At 41.6% G+C, this 27,388-nt stretch overlaps 2 protein-coding genes across 3 annotated transcripts; both read left to right on the top strand.

Moving 5' to 3' along the window:
* Nucleotides 1-427: 427 nt before the first annotated feature.
* Nucleotides 428-11,798, top strand: LOC121093809 (beta-microseminoprotein-like). The gene is made up of 7 exons (XM_040606680.1): nt 428-445; nt 1,261-1,268; nt 2,480-2,560; nt 3,269-3,383; nt 9,335-9,422; nt 10,118-10,220; nt 11,390-11,798. The coding sequence occupies exons 1-7, from the start codon at nt 428-430 to the stop codon at nt 11,517-11,519; spliced, it is 543 nt and encodes a 180-aa protein (XP_040462614.1). The 3' UTR covers nt 11,520-11,798.
* A 4,870-nt stretch (nt 11,799-16,668) lies between these two features.
* On the top strand, nt 16,669-26,134 carry LOC121094288 (neuropeptide Y receptor type 4-2-like). 2 transcript variants are annotated; one of them, XM_040607664.1, is made up of 3 exons: nt 16,669-16,777; nt 17,265-17,374; nt 22,382-26,134. In XM_040607664.1, exon 3 carries the CDS (start codon nt 22,499-22,501, stop codon nt 23,630-23,632), a length of 1,134 nt encoding a protein of 377 aa, XP_040463598.1. In that variant the 5' UTR covers nt 16,669-16,777; nt 17,265-17,374; nt 22,382-22,498; the 3' UTR covers nt 23,633-26,134. The 2 variants fall into 2 exon arrangements, with proteins under 2 accessions (XP_040463598.1, XP_040463599.1); XM_040607665.1 differs by lacking the exon at nt 17,265-17,374.
* Nucleotides 26,135-27,388: the final 1,254 nt, after the last annotated feature.

Genomic DNA, 27,388 nt, shown 5'->3' with positions numbered 1-27,388 from the left:
TCTTTCATGCTTTGCAGGTTCTGTTCTAGCCAATGGTCAGAGCAGGCATTTTAGCTCAGCAGGTGTCAAAATCCATTATTATTTGGAAGGGTTGCACTGTTTTGGGCATGCTGTACAATGGCTCCTACTCAGAGCACACAGGGCACACCTGTACTGCTGCAGGAGTATAGGCAAGACATGCTGCTAACACCTGTGACCTCTGAAAAAACAGTGAGGATGGAAAATCACCATCCTTTTTCACCTTTTATTTTTCTTTCTCTTCAGCAATGTCATCACACAATGGCAGTGACTGTTCCTTTCCATTGCCCCCTCTGACCTGCTGCCAGGTGTCATCCCCCAAGCCCTGCTCCTCAAAGTCTGTACACACTACACAGCATTAGTGGTTCTTGCATACACTGAGAAAGATCTAGATCGGCCCCCTGGAAACATGGCAGCAGAGCTTAAGGTACTAATAAAAAGCAGGCGCCTTCTGATTCTTCAGTATAAAAATTCCCCACACTCCCTGGGGAGAGAAGTCCAGCCAGTAATGGGCATGAAAACAGAATGTCCCACCTGGCAATTGGTAATATCCTACATCTGCCCACATATAGGAGACCAGGCAACAATACCCTATAAACTGCTGCTTCTACATGGTCTCTGTTCTCCAGAATTGAGTATTAAAAAAACCACAACAGTCTGCAGTTAACTGTTGTATGGTTTGAAAAGAAAAAAAACCTTTCAGGACAAGCAGACTGTTTAATGACGCTCCATAAACACAAGGAGTCTGTTGTCTTGTAAAAGTACAAGGTTACACACAGCTCAGCATTCTTAGGGCAGGGATCCTCACTTGGCCCAAAATCAATTGTCAGCCTATATTTATTCAGAGGGGTACTAGCTTCTTGAGATGACCCGTCTCAAGCTCTGTGAGCCATCAGTAAAATCAGAAGGATTTAACATGGCATGTTTTCTCTGGCTTTGTTTTTGGTAATTTGCCTATGAACATTGTTTTAAACTTGCTTATGGCTTCACTTAATATAATTCCTTTTGGGAAAAAAACCCAAGCGTTTGCAAGCACTGGTATTATGTACTTCACTTTTTAAAGTTCTCTGCACTGCAGGCTGGATATCAGTCAATTACTCTGTGTTTCTGTACAATTCACTCCTGCAAGTCCAAAAAAATGTGCATATGCCTTTTAAAAATCTGACTTCCATTCACTGATTTAATCATGCCATTCCTCTAAACAGCAGCATGTGTTAAATGAATGTTCTCACATTGCTTAAGGTCCTAAGGTAAGTTTTCTCCAAAGAGTTTTTGTATCCTGCAGAACAGTTTTAAAACTTGTCCTGAATGACTTTGCCCCTTTTCTGCCAGCTCATACCAGGATTACACAGAGCACAGCCTCAACTGGTACATGAAGGAATGTTCCCTCTCAGAGAACAAACAGCTGCAGCTTCTTAGGGGAAGTAATATTTTGACCATGGAGATCCAGAGACTTCCTATCTAAATAGCTCACAGTTCCTGGAGAAAAATCAGTCTTCATTATCTTTTTTTTTTTTTTTTTTTAATCCTAGTTTTAAAAATAAACATTTTCATGGCTAACAAAAATGACTTAGAGGTCCCCCATGGATTATTTTTTAATTTGAGCCAATGAGAAGTGCATGCATCAAGATTAATATCCAGTTTGCCGTAGACTGGAACTGCTCCACGTGATACTGGAATTCTTTCAGTATAACAAGTTTTTCTCTGCCAGAGTCTTACAAATTAAGACTACTTCTTTCTTCTAAAACTTATGAAGATTAATTATCTCATAAGGTCACATTCATATTCATAATATTAGTAGTTCCTCAGTAACACTTCATGTTTTGAGTGATTTACAGTGCTTATTTTACTTCTAAATTAAATAGAATTTCATTCTATTTATTACCTTATTTGGACATTTATATATTTATTTATAATTCGGAGCCTTATTACCTCTCAGAGTCCCAAGAGCTTCTGTAGAACCTAGGTACCAGTTTTCTTACAGATGAAGACAACTTTCTCAGTGCAAGAAGATTTCTGGCTTGCTGACAGCACCAGTAAAAGCATGAGGAAGGATAACAAGAAATCTAGTACAGGCTTTGGATCTCATGCTTAATGTATTCCTTAAAGTTATGGGATTGGGAAGAACTAGTACATTTGACCAACATGATTAGCACATCCTTCCAGAAGTTATCCATGGGTGGGTGCTCTGATTCCTGTACTTAAAGATGAGCTACTCCAGGACACTTGATACTGCTGAGAACCACAGAAAACAGGGACCCAGGATAGCCGCCTTCATGTGTGAGAATAACAGCAGTCCTCCTCTGCTGGGGAGCCTCCACATTTGCCAGATAGGGACGTTAATGTCAAAAGCCAACAAAGATCCTACCCATTTTGTGCAAGCAACGCTGTTGTTAGTGCAATAGGTCTGACACTGAAGGCTGCTTGCACACTACATTTTCAGACTGCTGTGACTCGAAAGAGAGCTGCATGATTCCCAGTGGAGGACTGACAACTGCTGTGGTTGCTCCTGTTCCAGGGATGGAATTGACTGCTGCTCCAAGTTTAGTTCAGAGCAGCAGTGGGGTTTTTTCTCCACTGCCCTGATACAGAGTAAACCACATCCCTTCACACAGGGGTCCCTGGGGAATGACCACGACCCTTCTCCCACTCAACTCATATCACAAAGTCATGCATTAACCCAACACCATCATCACCAAGCATGCAAGAAGTTCCTCTGACCAATATAGCTCATGTTTAAAAAATTATTCTTGACTAAAAAAGGAGACTTAATTCTTCTTGGGACTAAAATTTCAGGCAAGATACTGATTCAAGAGAGAACATGTAGTTAAGAAATTTCTGCTGCTCCTAATCCAGATTTTCCCAAACCCACACACTGCCCCTCTTTTCTCTGAGAAGCAGCTTGAGACACACTGGCCTGCTTGTAATTCTTCCTATAGTGACATCCACCACCCATGCAATTCTTTCTCCCTACTGTGGCTGAAGAGAAAAAGCAATGATATTGGAGTAGCAAATAAACACAGCAGACATCCTTTGGGTATAAATCAGATGAGTAAACTACAGTGCTCCCCTCATCCTGCTTAAGCAGCAGGCTAAGTGACATTTGAGCTGGGAGCTTTGTCTGAGCTCCCTTTTCTGCTCCTGAACACCTCCTCAGTAAAGCCTCTTAATATTAAAAGTGTAGATACCATCTGAAACAGAAGCTGTTTACTTCTTGGTCTCATAGCCTCTTTGTCTTTTCCAATGACAGCTTTACGACACCAACTGGCTGTGATGAAAGGAGGTATGTAAGCATTTTCAACAAGGAGACCTGCAATGGTAAAGTAGTTGAGAAAGATGATCACTCAGAAGATGCTCAGTCAACAGTGAGTACTTTAACAGAAGAGTTGTGGATTTGGGGGATATTTTTTTGTGTTAAGGTTCTATTTCTCAAATTAAAAAACACTGAAAAATTCAGCTACTGAGTGAAATCTACTCATAAAACCTAACACATAATAAAACTGAATACCTACTCACAAATGACTCCCTTGGTTTCTCTGTCTTCTGCTTGCCTGTAAAGAAAGAACTGACTTGTTCCTTACTTGAGGTCAGAAATTAAAGCAGACAGTTTTAAGTGTCGTCAGTAGCTATTAATTTTAATTCTTCTCTAGTCACACTCCAGTGCCAGGGAATATATACTGTGATCTAGGCACGGCTGTACCTTGAAGCTAACACAAAATTGGACAAAGCATCAGAAATTCTTATTTGCTTCTTTAAGGATGGAAACCTAAAGTATTAACATTCAAAAAAAACATGGGGAAGAAATGAAAAGCAACTTCAACATCTTTCTGAACACTCTCTTTTCTAGGACAGTGTCTTATATGGTGATATTTTATCCTGTATGACTCCCTGGATCCCGCCCAATGTACCAACTACAGGAACCACCAGCTACCCAGTCTAACCCAGCGCTATTGCTTCCATTGCATGTTAGTAAAAACATTTTTTGTTATCTTTTACAGCAGTGGCCAGCCTGAGTTCCTGCTGGGCTTTTGCCTCTCCAAGCTTCACCATGCAAGTCTTAAGTAAGCTTGAATAAAGTTTTACTTTCCTTTTTAAGACCGAGTAGGCATATGCACCCAAATTCCATAAAAAGCCAGACTTCCAGTACTCCCAGCATGATCCAGTCCTATTTAACTGCATTTTAAATCCACCCAAGCCCATTTCTCCACCATCTGTGAAGCCTTGTTATGCAATGTGGATCTACCCTGTCTGCCATACAGAAGTAGGAAAGATTAATTTCATGTCTAATCCAAAAAAACCTCCAGCAATCAGTCTGCTCCATGTTTTGGCAGTGAGACAGATGATATTAGCTCTTGCATCTGGTTTTGCAACACCAGAAGCACAGCAGGGATTTGGCTCCCATCTGTAGCCAGGAGCCTAGCTGTGGGAGGATGACAAAACCCTCAAAACTGAGAAAACAGAGACAAAGTGTACAAAGCTCTACTTTGCTCTCCCCACTTTTACAAAGTGATGTTGTCTTGGCATTTTACTACATCAACACAAACAGCTACCGTCCCATATACCCCTCCACTCCCAAAGCTTTAGATTGTAACACCACTAGCTCCACATAGTGGAAAGGAAACATTCACATAAGAGTGTCCTCAATTATCTCAACATGTTAAAGGCTTAAGGGGCTCTGCAGAACCTTTAGAGGCAACACAGCTCAGGCAGAGCAGAGGAAGTTTTGTGCTCTCTTCCCCCTGGTTTCCCTCTCTCCACCTGGCAGCACACAGCTTGCCTACTAGCCCTGCTGGAGAGAGAGGCAGTTTCAGATAGCTGGCCCACCACTCCAGCAATTCTTTTAAAGGCAAGTCTTTTCAGTACTGCAAAGGTGTTCTTGCCCTAAAAATGAAATCTGGTGCTTAGCCTACTAACTACCAAGTCTTTTAAACCAAACACCAGAACACACACATAAATCTGATAGAAGTTTTCCTATTAAACAGTGTATATCACATAAAACTTAACAGTTTTGTACCCATTCATGTTTTGTTTCCATTAAGATTTTTACCCCGATCTTAAAAATAAAGTCCAACCAAAACAATTCTAAACAAGGCAAGTGTATAACTCAATTATATTATGCATACCAAAGAAGCTAGATGCTTGTGGTTCACATTCTGCTTTCTGCCAATTTTAAAAACTTAGATAAACTCAGTTTGTGACAGTTTTTCTTGTTCCCTTTGCTCTTAGTTAATTCTTTTGTTGGTATGCAGGAAAGTTTGCACTGGCATCTTTTGGAAGCCTGAAAGTTTCTGTGCCAGTCTATTGTTGTGTGCATGTTCCCCTGGGCCAAGCTGTGTTTTATTTTAGGGCAAACTGGCTTTGTAACAGGTATTTACATGAAACTCCAGAACCTGCGAGCCGTACAACCAACCTAAAACACTCAACAAGACTGTGTTATTTAAACACTCCTCCCCACCCTCCAAAATTGTGTTTCCACATTTCATTTATTTCAGCATGTCTCAAACACAGACCCATGCTTTTTACACTTCTCCAGGGCTTCAGTGCTCTTACACAGTTGATATTTCAAGTAGATCTCCATTAAGGAGCACTGATAAACTGCAGTCCTTTGTCACTATAAGATGATAACCTCCTTCAAAATATCCCAGTATTTTTTCCACTGTAATTCCAGAGGCTTCTCCCATTGCTGCCCTGTCCTGCTAAAGGTGCAGCAAATCTAGAGAGGCAGAAACAAGCAGGTTTTGTTTAACAGCTAACTATAATGGCTCGGGGACAGTGAAAGTATTCATGCCTTAAGCTGTATAACACAGAAGTCACTCCAGTCCACTGTACAACAGACGCTGGTGCCGCTGCACCCCTGATAAACAGCAAACTATACTCTCACTGACAAGGGCTGGGTGCTTTTGGGAAAAATATCAAGTTTCATGAAGTCTTTGATTTCCCAACAGTTGCACACACATTAGGTAGGGTCTTACCCAATAGCTCATCCCCACGAGTTCAACTAAAAATGGAGGCAACCTGTTGTCAGAGCCGGAAGGAACATCACTTTCCCTTACTAGCTTCTCTAAAACAGATTGACATGAACCATTTTGAAATCAGGTCAGATTTATTCATATGTTTTAATCTAATTTTGAAGCCTACCATACTGCTTAGTCATTAAGCAGTATGTTGATGTAGCTTTGAATCAGGAAACACAAGGTGAAGAAATAGATATCCAGCAGATCATGTCTAAAGCCACTAAAGGCTACTGAAGAAGTGTTTTCAACATAAGCAAGTTTGAACCAAATTACGATTTGATAGCCGTCAGAACCCTGGTGATCTGAAGCCACCATCCAGGCACCCCTCTGGTTCAAGGGAGGACCACAGCCCAGACCCTCCAACCTCAGGCATCTCCTCAGGAAACTCAGAATCCTTTTAATCGGCAAAAGCTTTCCAGGGCAGAATTGCTTCCTTGGATTGGCACAAAGTCACTATTTCAGCCAAGCCCCCAACTTCCCCGACAGACCCAGGAACTAGATAAACAGGGAAAGGCAGTGCTGGATGTTCCTTTCATTGCATTGGAACTCAAGCTAAAGAGACCCATACATTAAGTACTGCCATACTCCCACAACCAGTACGACAGACCCCAAGGGAGAAGGTACAGAGGGAAAGCAGCAAGCTGCCCTCATGGCCGTGTCTCAGGGACACTCAACCTTCTCACCCATCACAGCCATCAGCCAGGCAAGCTGGACTAGGACAAGCCCCAGAGGACACTTGCTTAACACTGCAGCCCCAGAAGGTAACTAAATTTACGTCCGCACAACAGAGAATCCTCTCTAGTCCTTTGTTACCCATTATGCCATAGAAAACCTTGCTTGTCTCAAGAGGAAAATTCCAAGCAGCTCAGCAGGAACATAAACAGAGACAGGCTGAGCCTCTGCTCTGATACAGATCCCATAGACAAGTCACTCAATACTACAGGCTTTCATAAGAATTTTTTTCTTCGTTCTCAAGTTTGCAATCCAAGATGCTTTAAGCTGCTGCTATTTTTTGTTCATTTGTTTGTTTTCAGGAAAAAACAAAGCACACAGCATACTTAATATACATTTCACGTTAAGAAGGTAGAGCTACCAGGCGTTTCGGGCAGCAACAGCTTTGATTACACTGCACTTCAGTTTCCTGTTTTATATGTGTATTTCATGCATTTATCTACCTGAGAAATAGCAAGAATTATAAGAATGTTATTAATATAGTTTTTTGTCTCCAAGGAAGAAAGGATAATTATATAAACTAATTATCTTAAGTAAGAGAATAGTTTAGAATCCACCATGCCCTTCAAGTCAGAAGTTGCTTGTTACATTTCCTCACAACTGTATTCTTATTAGAGATATTACACAGTATAATATTTACCTCTCCTCAAAAAACAGCACGAGACTTGTCAAGAGTTACAGCAGGGACAGGGCAGAAACAGGTCTGGCCTCTAGTTAGACCAGACCCTAATCAAATGGTTTCAATTGAAGTGAAACCAAATTCATATCAAAGGCTTAGTAGTGTAAGAGCTATACTGTGTTTTCACCTGGTTGCCTCCAATTACTAACAAAATCAGTTTGAGCAAATAATTCCCTTCAAATAGAAATTAACTATTTTAAGGATTATCAGAAGAAGAGTATTTTCTTGAAGCATTTAATTAGGTACCACAACTGTTTTCCTGCAGCAGAACCACAGAGAGCACAGCCTACCAAAATCAGAAAGTTAACACAAAACTTGACAACTGCACCGCAAAGCTAAAAGCAAAGTACAGCAGAAGCTCAAAGCCTCTTGCTCAGTACACACACACAAAATAATAAAAAGGAACTTGCATAAATCAGATCTGCTAACACAGCAAACAGCCACCAACTTCTCTGCAACAACAGATCCCTCAAGAAACCATGCTTATTCTGCCACTGCTCCTTTTATCCCAAAACCTCTTCCAGTGCAGCTTTGCTTCCTCTAGTTGTTTGCAATCAGTGGAAGATAATGAGTTCAGCCATACCAATCAAGGTGTCTAATGAAATCCAGGTGTGCTGAAAGAGCCAAGCTAATGAAATAAAATGCAATTCATTATGCTGGGAATCCTCTGGTAACTTTTAAAACTTGTTATGCCTATGCTCCAGTTCAGTAAAGGATTGAATCCCTGCAGCCTCTGATACAGCCACAGGGATCTGTGCTGGTTTTCCTGACTGGTTTTGAGATGCAGCCTCACGTACTGTGTGTTGCAACAGTCTAATGGCACAAAGACCTGGACACCTATAGCAGGATGTGTATGGAAAGAAATGTCCTCATTTTAGTGGCAGAAACAACACTGCTATGGATTCCAGCTGTGTTAGAGGCAGGGCACGCATACGGTGAAAGAGAACTGGAACTTTTTCTTTCTTTGCCTCCCTTAGTCCTTAGCATCACAGTTATTGCTGTCAGGAAGGGAGCTGTAAGTGGCAATCATCCTGACTGTTATGTTCGTTTAGGACTGAGGCAACGCACAGCTCATTTCACTTCTGCTACCAAAATGGTGCTATCTGGTCGTGGTGATGTGCCTCTGTTCCCCATACCTGGCTTTGCTTCAGCAGCTGAGAGCTACAGCACTACAGCTAGTCCCTGCAGGTCACTAAATATGGACAAAATAATATGTGTCTAAAATAATTGAAATTATAATAAATCAGTCTGAGAACAGTGGACTTTCCACACTGCTGCACTGTATGAATGGTGTGTTCCATACCTGGGGGCGATCTCCTCGTACAGGTCAGCTGAACAATAGTGCCCTGCCGCCTTGCTCAGCATGTGCCCTTTCCCCGCTGTTCCTTGATGGCCTGCCAGTTCTGGAGGCATGGCTTTCTGGGGGTCAGGCTCTTCCACTGACACCAATGTCAATGTGGAGTAACTAGCCTATCTGATGGAGTTTCTTCAGATTTACACCAAAACAATGGAGATCAAGATGCCAACGTACGTCAGTGCACAAAACAAGCCTTTGCAAGCCTTTTTGAGGTACCACCTTCTGATTAACGATCAGGACAGGTTAGAGTGTCCATTGGCACCCAGGGTGCTCAACATTTACATCACCTCCCTTTGCATGGACCATTGTTTCCTCACTGCATATAAATACACACTACTTCTCTTTATGAAATGTGAGCACCTCATGCAAGTATGGTAAGTTAGCAGCTTATTGTTTGTGTGTGTATGTACACTGGAAGTATTTTTTATCTGAGTTTATTTGGAATAGTAGGATTCATCCTTAATTCTGTGTGAGTTAGTCTGCTAGAACTTTGAAAAAGCCATCTAATTTTAAAGATTCTTGTTTATTTTCTAGAAATACTTGCCGCTTTTTTGCTTGATCCTTCTCTTCTCAAGGACTCTGTGTGATGCTCGCTGTTACTTCAGACCAGCCAGCAAATACGGTAAGAACGGCAAATACATTAGACATCCCTAAAGCATTAATTCGGATTCAAAACCCTTTTTTTTCTTAGAATTGTTGGAAGAGTATAATACATTCTTTGCTGAAGAATGATCCAAACAGCTGTATACTGAAGAATCAACCCACCTGGAGGCATCTCTGGGCACACAGAGAGAGACTCTATCCTGTTCAGTAGTTACCCTCTGGGCTGATGCATAACTGAAGTCCTGGCCCATGTGGTAAAAAACCATGTACTTTTAAGCAGCATTGACTAACCTGAGGGAGGTACCTGACACTAACATAAAAGCAAAGACAACACAGCTGGTCTTTAAATTCACTTTAGTACAGCAAGTTGAAGAATTGGAGAGGAGGAAGAAATTAAAGTCTAGACCTGTATGTTGAATATGAGAAAGGGCAGAAAGATCTGACCGTAGCCGTAAGCTAAGGCATTTCTCATGTCCACTGCAACAGCAGAATAATGCTTCTCTGGTATGTGGTTGCTACCAGTTTATCATGCCATGTAATATACTCATGCACTCCTCGGGAACAAAGGCATGGTGTCTTTTCTGCAGAACACTGGGTTAGATTCTTCTCTGGTGTGACTCTACAGAAATCAGTGCTTTGATAAGATTGTGGTCTGTCTGTTGATAAATGTCCATACTGATCTACTGACTATCATTTTCTGGTGTGTACATGCAGGGTGCCTTTCAAACAGAAACCTCTATGTTTTTGGTGCGGTGTGGAAGACTGAAGATTGTTACCAATGCAGGTGTAAGATGAATGCAATGATTTGCTGCAGCTTGTAAGTTCATGCAAACTTTTTTTATTTTTTGCTTATTCAGGAGCTGATTGAAATGTTCAGACTTAAAAATCCTCACTGAAAGCACGCACTGGAATTTCATACTTGCATGAGCAAAATCCCTCTTCCTGTTTACCAGTTAGCTCTCATTGTGACCAAACAGAATAATCTGGCAATCACATAGATTTCTTTGTGAAGAAACAAAATGAAACACAGTTAAGGTCTTTCCGGCACACAGCTCTTCCTCATCACCTAGTCCTTTTTTTGATTCTGACACTAACTGTGTCCATGGTTCCCTTTGCCCTCTGTTTTCTTCCTCTTTCTGTTCAGCAGTTTGTCTCCAGATACCTAAACACACCACCACACGCATATGTGTGGGTTTCTGCAGCCCTGTATCAGACCAGTGGCCTGCCTGCAAATGTCTAATGAGGCCAGAGCTGCTCCACATCTTTCCTGTGCTGCCAAGAACCCACCCTTCCTGCTCATCAAAACAGGACATATGCCCTGCTCTGATACTTTGCTTTCTAAATCTTACTTGTTCCTGCCTCATGGATGGCAGGTGATATCCCAAGGAGAGCTGTGTCTTCCTTGAATGTAGTAGTGTGAACTGAGTATCTGCCAAGAAGGCTGGCAAAATTCTCCTTGAGGTGAGGGAGAGAGTCCCATAAGGGTTCTGTGAAGAAGGATGCAACGAAGGAACCCTTGGTGGTAAATATTCCTGGCTGTCCTCAGCCGTAGAAGGGAGGGAGTTGGCTTGTGCTGAGAAGAGACTCATTAGGGAGGTATTCTTCTTGGGGTGATTCAGCACTCTTCAAATGGCTTGTTATTATCAAGAAAGTCTTATTTGGAATGGGGAAGACAGAATTAATCCCTGTTTTGTCTCTGTACAGGAATTTATACTAATCTCTAATAGAATGACCAGTGGGAAACACATTTAAACCAGAACAAACATTGGGAAATCACTTCATCTGTTCAGCCATGACCAGGGCTCTGTATCCCTCCTATGATAATCCATAGCACTTCTATTAATATTTTGTGTTATTCTATTAATGTTATCAATGAGTCAAACTGATCCATGATGTAGCTTGCTCCAGGATGCCTGTGGCTCAGTAAGCATCCTTTTCAGACCACGTCTTGGCCGTTGATTTTCTCTTTGCCTTTCTCAATGACAGGGTCGTAATCCCCAAGAACTATGACAGAGTGAACTGTGTGGGCCTATTCCACAAGAAAAGCTGTTCCATCCGAGTGGTGAAGAAGACTAATCCTGACATAAGCTGCAAAGTCTACAATGGAGCTGATTAAAACCATGTGACGTATTTCTCCTCTTCCACACCTACCCTAGAAGTTGAACATGCTCTGGATCTGTCCCTTAGAAGAAAGCAGCAAGGCAGCATGGTTTCAGGAGGAACGGGTTCACCTCGTGCCTTTTACATCTCTAATTGTGCCTCATCTATCTCATTTCTGACACTAGGTGGTTTGTCTTAATAACGCACACATTTGTAACCCAGCTTTACCACAGATAATTTTGTGACTTTTTTCCTGTTGGGATCCAGAGCTAAATAAATTTTCACATACATCAAATCACTGCTTTTCCTTCTAAGTAGTAACTGAATGGTCTTGTTGAAAACAGAATTCATGGTGTCTGTAAATGTTTGTAAATCTAATTATTGATTTTGAAATTATCTAGCTTTTAGAGTAACAGGTATTATATTAATTGTTGCCAGATAAAGATTCATTATGCTATTACACTCATTGACATTCCCCCAAGGATGCGTGCACTAGAAGAATAGGATGAAAGAAAGCAGAAAACAGTCCTGTAAAAACCTGCCCCCACATCCCCACCCCGGTGCCTTGTGTAGGTCAATCCATTAGTGCAGATGCACAAGGGAACATATTCTCCAGGAGATGGCAGGTATATTACAAAAAAGGCAAGCTCATGCCTAAGCGTCCAACCTACTGCAAAGAAATGCCATATAAATAGCTCTGTAGCCTTCTGTACTGGGGTAGAATTTCCTGCAGTAATCTTGTTTGGATCAAAGTCCACTGACAAACAACCCATGAAAGCTGTTTGCACAGAAAACGCAGACTACAGAACATGTTTATTCTGTAGACTTCAGACACTATGCTGTGCCTGGTACGAAGTCCATGAATATGTGTTGTATGAGAAATATCCTATAAAACATATTTAGACAATATTAAGAGCAATTATAACTAGAGCTCTGTACAGGTTAAAAGGCCCAGATATATCATTTGAGTGTGTTTTTTCAACTCTAACATGATAGGTGTTTTCTTCATCTGTCTTTCCTCTACCTTGCTGAAGTGTAGTACAACGAAATATTTCAGCTGATGGAAACAACAGCTTATTTTTAATCTCTGTTGTGGAAAACCACGTTCACATGGTCTATTTTCAAGTGTGGTGCTGAGCATATGTAAGTAGAAAACCTGCACATACTGAGGAAAACAGCTTACCAATGGTTAGAAGAAAACCCATCCATGGCTCCAGGCACTACCAGGAAGTCATTAAGGTGATTCCAGGAAGCAAGTAAAATGAGAAATATAATGGCAGCTTCTCAAATCTTTGGCCCTTGTGATTAGTTAGAACTAGCTAGTAGCAGCTCCCTTTGATGATATCTCCCTGTGCCTTCCTGGGAGTAATGGAGTGAACATCACTGCAGCTGGTTATGCCCCTTCCAACCTGTGAGTAGCAGATACCTGAAGGACTCTCATTTTTCTGCTTGCTGAAGGTGGATCAGAGGAATTCACGCAGTTTTACATATATATATATAAATATACATATATATACACACACACAGATAGATACAGATACAGATGCAGATATAGCTATAAACATAGATACAGATGTAAGGGATCATACTATCCACTTCCCAAATGCTAGATGCATTTACAAGGGCCTTCCTAGGGGGCCCTGAGTAACAGGGCTACTTTCCTGAAGGTTTGAACATCATTTAAGCACTTCAGAAAAACTCCTGGGAAGATACAGCAGTTTCATAGCTTCCCCAAGGAAGGAGGGTTATGAACAAATTGGAGAAGGCTGAAAATGGTTAAAACATCAATTCTGCTTCAGAGAGAGATAGAGATTCTGACAAAATAAAGCCAAACCAGACTTGTGCAAAATACCTGCAAGGATGCTGTGTAGATCTAAATAAGCTTGGCATACACATGGACTATGTACTGTTCCACGGTGCATTTTCTCCATATGCTTTTGTCATTGAATACCTGGCACTATTCTTTGTGGATGCTGTTTGCTCACTGTTTAACAGTGCCAGAGAGAGCAGGACTCCAGATGCTGGAACACAATTAGATTTGTTAAATGTACTGTAGGAGAATTGGCCTCTGAATTTCCATGCTCAGAGGAAGAAAGAGAGAGCATCAGGGCTCCATCAGTGAGGGCTGACATGGCCAAAGACCTGACACAAAAGCGCTGGAGGAGACCCTCAAAGCATCCAGAGTGCAGCTGTAATCCCACTGCTGTGACAATCCTGGTGCTCTCAGGGAAATGCTCAATTGCACCCAATGAGTGTTTGTTGGTAGGGGCCCTGCTGTCACCATCGCCACTTACAGGAAGGAGTTATTTGGCCAGAGCAGAAGACTGCTTCCCCGTGCATCTGCACCCCCTTGAAACATGCTGTCTCCATGGAGTCCAACTGTCTTAGGAAATAAACTGCAGAAAAAACAGGACGGATCCCCAGTGCCCTCCTGTAACAGGAGCACGTGCTGTGGACAGAGAATGGGAGCAGGCCTCCTTATCACTCTGTGCACAGCAGGGCAGCCCCATGCCATACCAGCTGCAGTTCCTTTACTCCGTTCCCTATCAACAGCAAACAGGGGTTGGTCCATGGGTTGCCAGAATCAATGCAAACCTACTGATATGAACAGAAACGGCCAATCTAACCAGCACATGACTAGCAATAGGTGGGACTACAGTACTTCCATGCTGCTTCCCAGTAGCAATTGTCCTGCATATAGAGGAATTTCCACCCTTATGCACCCTCACACACGTACTGCTTGTGCATTTTGTAAAAGCCTTAATGGGTCAGGTTCCTCACAGAGACCCTCCACAGGTACATGTTCAGTTATCCCCCTCATATAGTGAAATTAAACATGGCTACATTCAAACCAGCCAGCTTGGGTACCAGCATCCTTTCCAGCAGGGTGCTGAACCAAGCCTACAAGACTTGCCTGGATGAGGAAACGGGCATCTGCACCTCTGTCTTGCTGCTGCTGTTCTCACTCTGAGCTAGCTCCAGTATCGTCGCCTCTGTGCTACAGGCTGGAGAGCTACTGCATGGCAGTTCCAGCCCCACAGCATCACCCGGCTTACGCTCAGTGGCTCCTGTGTGAGTGTAGGTCCCAGGTACATGAACTAGTGTGGGGCTGGAATGACCCAGGTGCTGCTCCCTCATTAGCTTGTTAATAGTAAGCATTTTCACCCTGCAGTTCGACACGAAGTGGAAAGAATATTCGCGTAGTAGGACTCTAATTCATCCCTATTCACCTCATCAAAACATGACCAGAATCTTGCTACAGCAGCTCATCCTAAAAATCCGTCAAGAAGAAAGTTCCAGATGCCACAGCAGAATATTGGTGCTTCGGTTATTTCCTGATCCCCGGGTAGCAGAGCACAGCAGTCCTTCACGAACAGTGCTGCAGCTGTTCTCTGTTGACTTTTAAGAAGAGAGCAGATGCTAATTTGGTGCTTGCAGGCTCTGCCTGAATGTCTGAATTGAGAGAATCAAAGTGGCACAGCATATCTTTAAGTGATTGAAAGGTGTGGAAATAAGGCTGGCCAAGGAATGCTGCAAGCTGAGGGAGACGAGAAGAGCAGCTTCACAAATCAAAATACCCCTCAGTAATCGGACTGTCTGTTTCCTAGTGGTTTTTGTCCCCTGACTTTCATACTTCGAACAGCAGAACAAATAAATATGTGATAAATAAATTAAGGAAGAAACAGAAGTGAACAGGCCAGCTAAATAAATAATTTCAGCTTTTCTGGCTCCAGTAAGATGGGAAACTTCCACTTCCTGAGGAGCTGGCAAAAGGCTCAACATCTATGTGGGGTGGTACCTTTTTGGCAGAAGGACAGGCTTCATGTCCTCTTCCCTACCCAGATCAGAAAGGTCGTCTCCTTCTGAGGTCCTAGGGTAAAAGGGAAATTCTGGGATATGGAGTGCTGGTTCAAACTAGCTGGTAAATAAAGCTCCTGAAAAGGGGGATGGGAAAAATAATACAAAATAAGCAGCAGCTCAAGCATGCCCCGAAGAAAGAATCCATAACTAAGGACCGCTCTCCAGCTTACATCACTCATTACAGATTCCAGTTTTACACTTTTCAGCACTGTAAGACATAAGAAATGCCAAAATACCCTAGGAAGACCTTAAAAAAATCCTGCTTCTGCTTTGTTTACTTCTTTAATGATGAAAGATGTCAGCCAAGCTCTTGAAATACATGAGCCCATTTGTAATAGCTGGTACCAGAAAAAAAATGAAAGAAAGAATACTGCACAAAGGAAAAATTATTTTCACAGTTAGTTGATAAGAACTTGTATATATTTTGATATTGAAATGTTTAATTTCTGTTGACATACTATATGCCTACAAATGAAAACATGCATTCGCTGCAAGTATGTATCACACCTTTAGAAGGGCCCTGGAATAGCATCAGCCACTGAACTAAAGTAGTTGACCACGGGTTAAAACCCCCTTTAAGTAAAGACTGAAATTAGGTTATTCTGGTATAGCCCTTGGAAATACTCTGTATATTGAAATATTCTGCTTGTGTATTTTCCCAATGCAAGAGAAAACTTTGTAACTCTGATTTCTGCCTTGGTTTTTCATGAGAAAGTCCTGGGGAAAACCAAAAAAAAATTGGCGCTTCTGCAAATCCTTCTTTTCCTCTATTTCCATTGTTCTCACATTTCTGAGTTCTTTGCCTGAGTAACAGTGTACCTCTTCCCCTTTCATAATTTAAAGACTTGTAGCCTGGACCTTTCTAAAATACAATTTCAGAATCAGTCTGCCTGTGATGGAATGGAAAAATTGAGAAAACTGATACTGGCAACGTTTTCATACCTATAAGGCAAAATTCTCTTTGACCCCTACAGAAATCTTGCCTAGGGAAGGAGAACAGGGTTAGGCTCTGCTCCTGTGTTTTGCCCCTTTGCTTCAGTGGGCTTCCACTGCAGTTCCACTCGTCTGCACCACGGGTGCTTCAGACGGCTTCGTAGCTTCTTACTGGAGTTGCTATCCCTCTGAAACAGCCTTAGAAATTCTATGTAACACCAGAGGGAGCCAGAACTTCAAATTCGGACCATCATCACAGAGCAGAATTCATTGGCTAAGCTGAAGGGAGGGAAGGAACGAGGGCGGGGGAGAGAGGGCGAGAGGGAGAGAGATGTCATCCAAATTGTCTACAGAAACAGCGAGGAGAGCTTCTCTGCTGGATTGCTAGGACACAGACAACCTTACTTTGCTGCTACATTCCTTCTTTCTTCCAAGACAGAAATGTGCAGTGACAGCAGTCATCTTCTCAGTCAGTAACAGGTAAGGATTTTCTAAATTATCTATTTCAGACTGATAAAAGCTCAGATCTCTTTATTCAAATTATCACTTCTGATTGTAAAAAAAAAAAAGGAGGTAACTGTGTTTGACAAATGGATCCAGTCTGAGTTGTCATGACAGGCCCAACCTTTGTACCTACGAGCAAAGTTTTGCAACCTTTCAGGGTGCAAGAAGGAGGTGGCAGCTTCTTGGGGCTCTTTGGGGCTCAAGTGTGCTCCCTGCCACCTTGCAGTGTGACAAAAAGCCTTCCTGGTTACCACTGGTCACTGGAAAACACTTATCTCCTAGCCCCTGAGACTTCTTGTTCCTCACCCAGTCCTTGCAGTTTCTGGCCACACACATCATGACACTCTCCATATATCCTAACTGGCTGTCTGCTAATGTGTCTATTACAATGATTTATGGATTCACCATCTCCTTTAGTAAAGAGTACCTTTGTAAAAATATTTTTTTTTTCTCTTGGGTACAGGTCAAGTCACAATGGCCTTTACTCTGGAGGAATTGGGGACTAATTACTGTTCTCCAGTCTGCTGACCTGCTAGTCACATTTTACCTTTGTGAGCTGGCTCCGTGTCTTTGGTAAGGTTGTTATGAATTTCACCAGAAAATAAAAGGTGGAGTGGGTGGAAAGGTTATTATGAATTTAAGCAGAAGTTGGAGTAGGTGCTTTTGCAAAACCTCCCTGATTTCTGCAGGATTGGAGAAGGTTAACTCGTAACATAAGTTCATAGCCCTTAGAAGGTTTCCTTCTGAGAACATGCAGATGTGAGAGGGGAAAAAATACTCACTTTCCTGGGTATTTATACCATCCCCGGTGTTATAGACTTGTAACATATTAGTACACACAACCCATTCCATACCCTCATTATACAGGTTTTAGAAATTTTAACATATATAGCTTTTTCAATGACCTGAGACAGTTGCTCCCAACATTTTTGCAACACAGAGTTAAACAAAGATGAAGATTCCACCATTAAATTTCATTGTGCCAAATTCCTTATGGATTTAACATTGCTGTAGGATGTATGTGCGTACTTAGTGGCAGGTTTCTTCTTCTAGTTAAGTGTTCCCTTCCTGGGAACCTGTAATGATAGCCAAATAATTTTTAACCTTTCTCTAGGATGTAAGGTTAAGCAGGGTAAATCTGTTTTACTGAGATAACGTCACTGCCAGCAAAAAGGGGAGTTGGTCAGGCTGTTAGTCAGTCACCACCACCTCTATTAATATCTGCAGTATGAATTTCAGAGTTCTCTTAAACCTTTCCACTGCTCCTTTGTTTCTAGTTTACATGAGGCAGATGATAGCTGCTTTACTCCAGATAAACACCATAACTCTTTAAATAAGTAATACAATCACTTCATGCCTTTAGGAATCGCTTCTGTCAAGAATTCTTATGGACTGAAAGCAGCAAACATGGCTTGAGCAACTAGTTAAGTTCTAAGCTAGATAAGCAATTGCTTCTAAGGACCACATAATGAAGCCAAACACTACAAATACTGTTTTTCTTTGACTTATGTTTGATGTGGAAATTGATCCACACTGTCCATCACAACTATGGAGATAGGGTTTTGGTTCAGGGAGGGGATGATCATGATTAGCTTTGCAAGAATGAGCCGCCCTTTCCCAGTGAGCACATAGAACACGGCATCAGTAGGAGTCTCTTGCTTTATCTGGCCTCCAGGAAAACAGATTTTATGAAGGTTCTCATAGGATGTCTTCAGGTCCAGAGGTGTCTCAAAAAAGCAGTCATGCATTAAGTACTTGGGCACACTTACCGTCTAGCAGTCTCCCTGAAATCCACTGAGAGTTTAATTTTCTTCCCTGACCCATCCCTGCAGAATTCCCTTCCTTTTGAGGAATTTTTCTGGGAAATAATGTATAGCCCCCTGAGGTAAGTCTTTCAAACTGACTACTTGGCTTCCTTTTTTTGAGACAACCTCAGTGACATCTGTTAGTTTAGAAGGCCATGTTGTTCACCAAGACAAACCCTTCAAACCTTGCCTGTTCTTTGTCCTGGCTTCCAACACAGGCAGCAGAGTGATGAATGCTTGCAAAAGATGTGAGGAATAGAGCTTATACTAAGATTGAATCTGAAAGCTCCTTCTCTTTTTCCTTCTGTATCCTGTTCATTTGCTGCAGACTTTTCTGACACTTAGTTTTTAGAGAAACTGTCGCATGCTGCATCAATTAGAAAAGAAACCCCTTACTTTTCGAGCATGTTAGCTTTTGTTACTGACTGCTTTCCTGAAGTTCATTAAGGGTTCTGAACAGAATGACTCTTTCCTTTTTAAAAGCAAAAAAGCAAACAAAAAAACTATCTAACTTTTCCCCCACTCCATCAGCAAACTGATTTAGGAGACGTGCTTCTCAGTCCTACAAGCCAAGTAAGCATTGCTTCGCTCTCTGGAGGCAAAAGCTGGTTGTTTTAGCCCATAAAGTTTTTTGCTGTATTTCACTGGGTAATTGACAAACCTTCGACACAGTGAAGGGACTAACATCCTTGTTCCTACTGCATTGGTGATTCAGTATATTAGCTAACATTTGATTCAAATATCTAAACAGAAAATGTACACTTTGCTTATTACTGGCTCTTAATTTAGACCAAACTGAATGGCAGTTAAACACCTTAAGATAACACACTGGCAGTGACTAACCTTGAGAATCTGCCACCCAAGGATACCATGACAGGATACATAATGTCACCGCAACAGTTATTTTTCTGTTTTTCTAGAACTTCTTTTTACATTATGATTGCCAGTATAAGAGATCCAGAGAACTATGGACCTATGTAATCCAGGCTCTGACTTTTCCAAGACACCAGGTTGGCAGAGAGTTTTAAGTACTGCACAGTGCACCACAGGTTCCCTTGAGACACTGGACAACTTGCCTCCTTCTCTGAGTCACCTATGGTAAGAGGATGATAGTTCCTTACTTACCTCTGGGCAGCACCATGAGAATGAACGCCCAAGAAGTGCTTGGCAGTCACCTTGTGTGAGACACCATGGAATGTGAGGTGTTAAAAGAAGGAAACTCCTAACCCAACAGAAGGCATTGCAGAGCCTTCAGAGATGCTCTTTATCCCCATGTTTGCCATCTGCAATAAGCCACAGCCATGCTCTGCCTTTGGCGTTCTCCTTGGGAGTGTGCCCCTTAGAGCTGTGGGATCTGGCTCCTGCTTTTCAGGTGGCTCCGCTACTTTCTTTTGTTGCTTCACCATTAGTAGTTCTCAGTGGCGCCTCAACATGTCCAAAACTGTCTGGGACCCTTGAGAGAGCTTACTCTGTGGGGCACAGATGTTTGTAATAACTCAGCACACATTTTTCAAGCAGCAAGAGAGAACCATGTGTTTGTTGTCAAGGATACCGTAGCTAAGGACACTAGGCCGGGGCTGTAGTAAAAAAGCTCATGTGTTTGTTTACAGCAGAGTCTGTTTGTTCTGTCCAAATGCCAAGAGTGAGCTCCTTTAGTACTAAATAATATTACAGGCTGCTGATCACTTTGCTCTGTTTTATTTCTAGCATCTCCACTGGCCATCGATCATTAAAAGCTAAGGCACTGGCTTTTTCATTCCATATCAATTTTCACATTGAAATAGGCCACCGTACCCTCCCCATACTGACTGAGCAATCCATACCTCATCATTGCCTCTTCTTCTAGTTCCAGAAAATAAATCAGTTGACAGGGCTTGAATAACAACACAAAAGTGAGTGGACCTAAAGAGTCATATCTACATCCACAATTTGGAAAGTTTCCTTTGTCCTCTAATCAAGATTTAAACTACTAAGGAAATGAAAGGACAAGAGGAAGAAAAGGTTACTATTTTATTCACATCACTGTCTCAGACAGATGGATACAGCCAGATGACAGAAATATGGATAGATACAGACAGGTAAATCGGCAGGTCTAGCAAAGCAACAAAAGATTTGACTGTACTAATTTTTGCTGATCAAGCAGAACAATGATTCCAAAGCATCTTTTTATTTACTGTGCACTATTGCTTTCATTAGTTCCTGAGAGGCAACATCTTTAGAAGCATACAATTCAATTCAGAAAGAAGACAAGGCAAACAAAAAACTGTAGGATGGGGAGCGCTTTTCTGTGCAGTACAGGTTACCTTTATGCATGCAGACATCTGGCAAAAATGCTATTGAAACAAAGTGATAAGCTCACTATACCATTTTATTTATGTATTCATATCTTGACCACTTGTTTTTCTGAAGCTGAGAAGTTTTTCACAACCCCACAAACTTGAGTGGCATTTTATTGCTGAGGAAAGGGTCATGCAATGGGTAAACAGCGTCATTCCTCAAGTATTTACTTACTTTTCACATTACAAGCTATTGTACAGCATGAAACTGCCTCTGGCCTGAAGAGAACTCCCAGAAGAGTCAGATTTTTTTCCTATGATTCCTGGACATGGAGGATTTGGGCTCCAGGGTCAGCATTATTAAGCAGGCGCTGTTACGGCAGATCACAACAGCCTTGCAGGAGCCATCTGGTAGAGCCCAGGCAGCCCTAGGGCTGAGGTTTCCAGAAGTGTGCAGCCCCAGTTAACGCTGTGGGTCCAGCTCCCTGACACCCCATTGAAAATCTTAGCTTGGAGCTTGCAGCAGTGGTTAGGCAGCAGGCTCCCCTGCCTGTGCAGGAACAGCACCCAGGAGACAGTACATACTATTACAACACTTGAATTCTCTTGGTTAAAGAAAGCAAACTTATGCTGAGAGAGAATCAATAAGAAGTCTCTCACAAGGAATTAAGAGACATCAAAATCACCTACTCTTAAAGCCAAAATGAGGAGACTGGACTATATATCTGATAAACCTTGTCGTGGCCACATTAGCCACCCAGAGGGAGACATCAGTTCTTCATGGGCACTGGAGTTCATCCAGAATGGGAAAGCAGGAAATCTGGACTGCAGTTCCCATGACCTGTCACAGCTGTGTAGAAGCTGAAAAATGTTGAAATGATTTTGAATTATTTCAACCTTTTTCAAAATTGTCCCATGTTATGCCTCCTGAGGATATGAGCCTGAATTTTTGCAAGGTGATCATCTCAAGCAAATGTCAGTTCCGGCTGCAATCACAAATGCATTTCATAGATCAACTCACATAAGATATTTTAGTGTTGGCTTTATGCATCTAACATGCCTTACTTTTGACATTGATGTCTGGCTCAATTGAAGGTAAATGCAGCCCCGCAATGTGTGTTCTGCTCTGTTTTGGATCAGAACCCTGCAAAACCAGAATTACACACAATTTTTACCCCCAAGTGTGTTTGGATCCAGCTTTCTTGAATCACTACTGCATTAGTGAAGTTCAAGATAATGCACTGAGTTAAATGAAGATGTTCTTAAGTCCATGGGACAACCTTACAATGGGTAAATACAGTCATAATTCAATAAAGTTGCACAGACTTCCATACCACAGTTTAGCAAAGGGTTCTGTTTTATGATCTGAGAAATTATATAAAAAGAAGCTGCAGAATATACACAGAAACCCTGCTGTTTTCTTCCCTGTCTAACCCCTACCTTTTTGACTAATTTCTTGTAGCATAACTAAGCAATCTTTTTTTTCCTTTCCTTTGCAGATACACCTAGAACTTCCACGATTAAACAGACCAGATAAAGCCTTATTTAGGTTGGTTCCAGAAGAACTGGATTCTGCTTGACTACCACCTTTTTGGATAAATATTTTGGGGTTCAAGATGAATAAGACAAGGGCTGTTAATGATGGTTTTCCTTTCCTGAACAGTAAGAACTGGAGCTCAAACCGAAGCTTCCCCATGTACATTTCTAATCAGTGCAGGAATATCACTGACCTTACTGTCTTTCTGGCCACCTCTTACAGCTTGGAGACTGTCCTAGGCATTGTAGGAAACATCTGTCTGATTGCTGTCATTGCCAGGCAGAAGGAAAAGGCCAATGTCACCAACATCCTAATTTCCAACTTAATAATTTCAGACTTGTTTATGTGTCTTGTCTGTCTGCCTTTCACTGTTGTTTACACCATGATGGACTACTGGATATTTGGGGAAGTTATGTGCAAAATGACCTCTTTCACTCAGTGTGCATCTGTAACAGTGTCCATTCTTTCCCTTGTTGTTATTGCCCTGGAAAGACACCAGCTCATCATAAACCCAACTGGCTGGAGGCCAAGTATCTCCCAAGCCTATCTAGGAATTGGAGTAATTTGGACTTTAGCATGTCTCATGTCCCTGCCCTTTTTGACCACATCCATCTTGTCTAATGATTTGTATGAGCAGCTCTCACACATCATGAATTTTTCCACTGACAAGGCCATATGCATTGACTCGTGGCCTTCTGAGCAACACAGGCTTATCTACACCACAGCTTTGCTGCTCTTGCAATATTGCATCCCGCTGTTCTTCATCATACTTTGCTACCTGCGTATCTACTTACATCTACAGAAGAGAAAGGACATGTTTGAGAAGAGCGAATATAGCAACCGAGCAGTTCAGTTGAGAAGGATAAATATTTTGTTAGCATCCATGGTTGCTGCTTTCGCTGTCTGCTGGCTACCACTGCATGTTTTCAACACCATTGTGGACTGGAATTACAAAATCATTTCTCCTTGCCACCACAATCTGATCTTCTCATTGTGCCACCTGGTAGCTATGGCTTCCACCTGTGTCAACCCCGTTATCTATGGTTTCCTAAATAGCAACTTCAAGAAAGAAGTGAAGTCACTGATTCTGAGCTGCCAGCATAATTCAGTAACTGCATCAATGGAAGATTATGATCATTTGCCTTTATCCACCATGCAGACTGAAATTTCCAAGGGCTCACTGATGCCGAACTGCAGACATAATTCTATCTAGCTAGTAGAAAACATTTCAGAGGGATGTACTGCCACTACACACCAATTATTACCTGTAGGTATCAAAAGCAACTGGTGATGCCATCGCTGGGATGTGAACAGGAACCCATTATTGCCTGATGTTTGGAAGAACAGGCAAAGGAAGGTCATTAATGTATAGAGTAGCTGCTGTGGTACACAAGTTGTTTATGTCATTGAGATGGTACAGACATTGAGGAGTCTGGGCTGATGTATATGTGGCTGCTCTAACAGATCAGTAACTAAACTGTGGCTGCACATAGACAGACACGAAGTTCATCATCTCACATCTCTACCATGGCATACCCAGACTTCCAGTTTCAGCACGGCAGGCTGCCAAAAGTTGCATTAGAGAAGACCTTCCGTTTTTCAGTATTAGTAAGTTTTTTATGCATGGCTGACACACCAGTGGAACAGAAATATGTAAATATATAAAATTTTGTGCTTTACCAACTCTCACAGCCCATTAGGTAGCAGTAATCTTTCAGCAGATCTCGTTCACATCAAACAACTGGATGTTTTTACGAAACCTCTCTCTGTCACACAGGCTTGGGAATAGCCGTTGCCTCTGCATGTAGGATCACAGACCAGTGACCCCTGGTATGTAAAGACGACAGTTTCTTATTGAGGGATGGCAACAAATGAAAACGTTACTCAATGGGTTAAACTCTTAAAACACACTGAGGTGATGCCGAACATTATTTTTAAGCAAAAGAAAAACGGTTGTAAATCTACATGGAAACAAGTCTGACTGACTGCAATTCCTGCTACTGTCAGTCAAAAAGCTCTGCAATGCCAAAACTGCATGCCATCATCAGAAGACAGCTGGATTATTGGAGTTGTTTCAGGTCTCGGTGGCAAGATGTCACTTTGTTTCAGCAGCTCCTTGGTACTTCAATTGCAAAGTATATCATTCAGAAGGTCAGAATGGGCATGAAAATGTTTGTAGAAACCATATCTTTTCAGAGTGGGTATGCTCACAAAGAAATAAGCATCTGCATGGAGGCTTTTGGTTTCCTATTAAAATAAAACCAGGTGTCAGTTCCCACTCGCTGGCATCAGCAACAGAAATGGAGCTGAAATTCCAACTAATCAGTACAAGGTCAATAAATATACAAGTGGAATCCAGGTCCAATTCAAGCCAAGCTACATGTAAATAGGTAGTATTGCCAAATGCTAAAGTGAGGGTTACGTTTTTTCACATTTATGGTATTTTTAGTCTTTGACCAAAAAACTTACAAACCATAAACTCATTTTAACCTCTAGAGCTGGAGATATTGTTCAGTGACTACTGAGAAACCAAAAAGCAGGTATGCCCAAGAAGCCCTTACTAAGGAATAGCTTAAAAGAAAATAAGGCAGCAAATGTAAAAAGGAGGCCAACCAGGTCAATGCTAAAGAAAAGCAGAAGCATATTCTGTCCTGAGTTGTTAAACTAACCTTAGCAGAAGACTGAACTGGGTGACCACCTGAGGAAACTTCCAACCTGAATTATGCTATGATAAGCAGTCACTATTCATTGTAGCCAATGGGTTTGCATTGAGTTGAAGCCTCACAATGTATAGTTATGCAGGTAACTAAAAATGAGACTAATTGGTAAACAGGTGAGGAAAAAAATTGTCCCATGCTGTGGTCTGACAGGCAATACGGATGTTGGACTGAGTATTTGAAGATGAGCAAAACCTTATGCTATAAGGTAGGCAAGAGCTATCAACAGGTATGAGTCCATATCCTCAGGTGGCAGAAATGGGAGTAAAACCCTTGCCAGGAGCTGGGTGCAGAGAAATCGGTGGCAAAACTTCGCATTTGGACTGGAATTCTTGTGTGCAGAGTCTTAAGGCAGAAGCTGTTTCAATGCAGCCCCCCTTCTAATTCTGAGCAAAACCTGTGTATCTCAGTAAGAGAGTTTACATGCAGTTATCTTTTGTATCTTCCTCAATTATCTGGCAAGACGTTTTTGCTTCTTTTAAATGGACTTCTGCTTTCTTTTTCTCTTTGTTACTTGCCGCAGTACGATGAGAAGTTGTTTCTCTTGATTTGTTTGTATGAAATGCCATTACTTTGTTTGTATGCAATGTCATTTCTAGAACGGACATTGAGTCTACCAGAAACACAGAACAAGAGGACTCTCATTTTATCTTATATGCAGCTTGAAATTTGCTACTGTAGCCGAAACTAGAGCTGATACAACCACGCCATGCTGAGTAGTACAAAATACAGTAACTCCTCATCAGCTTGATTTATACCAAAACTGTGTTGTATTGTTTGAGAGCTTAAATACTGCTGAAACTTCATAGGGTTTGTTTTTGTATTTAGGATCAATTTAATCCAATTAGCCTTGAGCAATTCTGCCTGTTTCCTGCACTTGTTATAATTACACCATTTAATTAACTAAATGTGTGTTAAGCTACCATAAGAATGCTTTGTTAAACATGTACATAGAAGATTATCTGATTTATGATCTTAAGTATACAACTTTTCAAGCACCAGTGTCTTAAATGGAAATGGAATTACCTTTAGAATGTGTACTTCCATTAATGCATCTTTGTCACTAGTTCTGAGTGAAAACTTGTTGAAAGAGCACTTGCAGCGTGTCAGACCTGCCACTGGAGCTGTGCCCTGACATTGTGCATCAGGTCCCAGTTCTTCCTGCAAAGGGTAGAGAGATCAGCAGGGCTTGACTCTTTGTTTAACTGTCATTCACGTGGCCATTTGTAGCCATGAGCACAAGTAAATAAGTAAAGCAAGCAGATCCAACTTTACAGTAAGGCAGACACAAACAGATGTATCTTCCTCTGGTGATTAAGGGAAGTGTCAAGTTTGGAGTCAAGTACTGTTTAATGCTAACAGACTTCAGACTGGATAACCTATAGAATTTAGACACTAAAAGCCACCAAACTGCACTCATAAATCTAACTGCAAAAATGCAGATCCAAAAAACTCTCAACCAGCCGCTGCCTATCCATCCACTTACATACCATCCATACTGAGGTTTTCCAACCTCCAAAATTCCCTAGGTAACTAAATAAACTTTCGAGTGAACCTGTGGGGGGTGGGGTGGATGGGTATATATATAAGTTCCAAAGGACTGAATATCTGTGTCATGTGTAAACCCTATGTTAATTTACACACTAGGCATCCTGCTGGTGCAAAGAGCCATACCAGGAAAGGTGACTTTATCACCATTTCTTCATTCTGTGTGGACATCAAGGCTTATGCAGCTGAGCACAAACGCAGTAATATATGTAATGCTGCTAGTTTTCAAGAACTGCTCTAGCAACTATTCCCTGTACCCTTTGAAGGCAAAGGCACAAGGCTGGATGCAATTAAGCCTGTGTGGTAAAAAGAGCTATTTCATTTGTCACTTTGAGGTCTTAATGCAGCCAAGGGGGGTTATGCCTCTTTAGTCCCAGCAGAGGGTAACAAAATAAAAATAGCTTGCCTACATCTTATCCATGTGTAAATAACAAATAAGGTTCACATCCAAGAAGGATCAAGCAATTTTGTATTCATTGTATACAGGTGATGCTTTTGAGTATGCTCTTTACAAAGTTCTGCTACTGAGTTAGAAAAGCAATGCTGGGGAAATGTGCAGTTGTGCAAATCACGAGTCCATACAATTCTAAGACCTTACCCTGCTTTTTTTTTTTTTTTTTTTTGTAAAGCTGTTTATAATCCTGCCTCTTGTGACATGTTGTAAGAAGATAGTAAGATTTTCAGAGGAAGAAAGCAACTTACTG

This window comes from Falco naumanni, chromosome 9 (assembly GCF_017639655.2).
Source record: "Falco naumanni isolate bFalNau1 chromosome 9, bFalNau1.pat, whole genome shotgun sequence".
Lineage (NCBI taxonomy): Eukaryota > Metazoa > Chordata > Aves > Falconiformes > Falconidae > Falco > Falco naumanni.
This window is presented reverse-complemented; position numbering and strand designations above follow the sequence as displayed.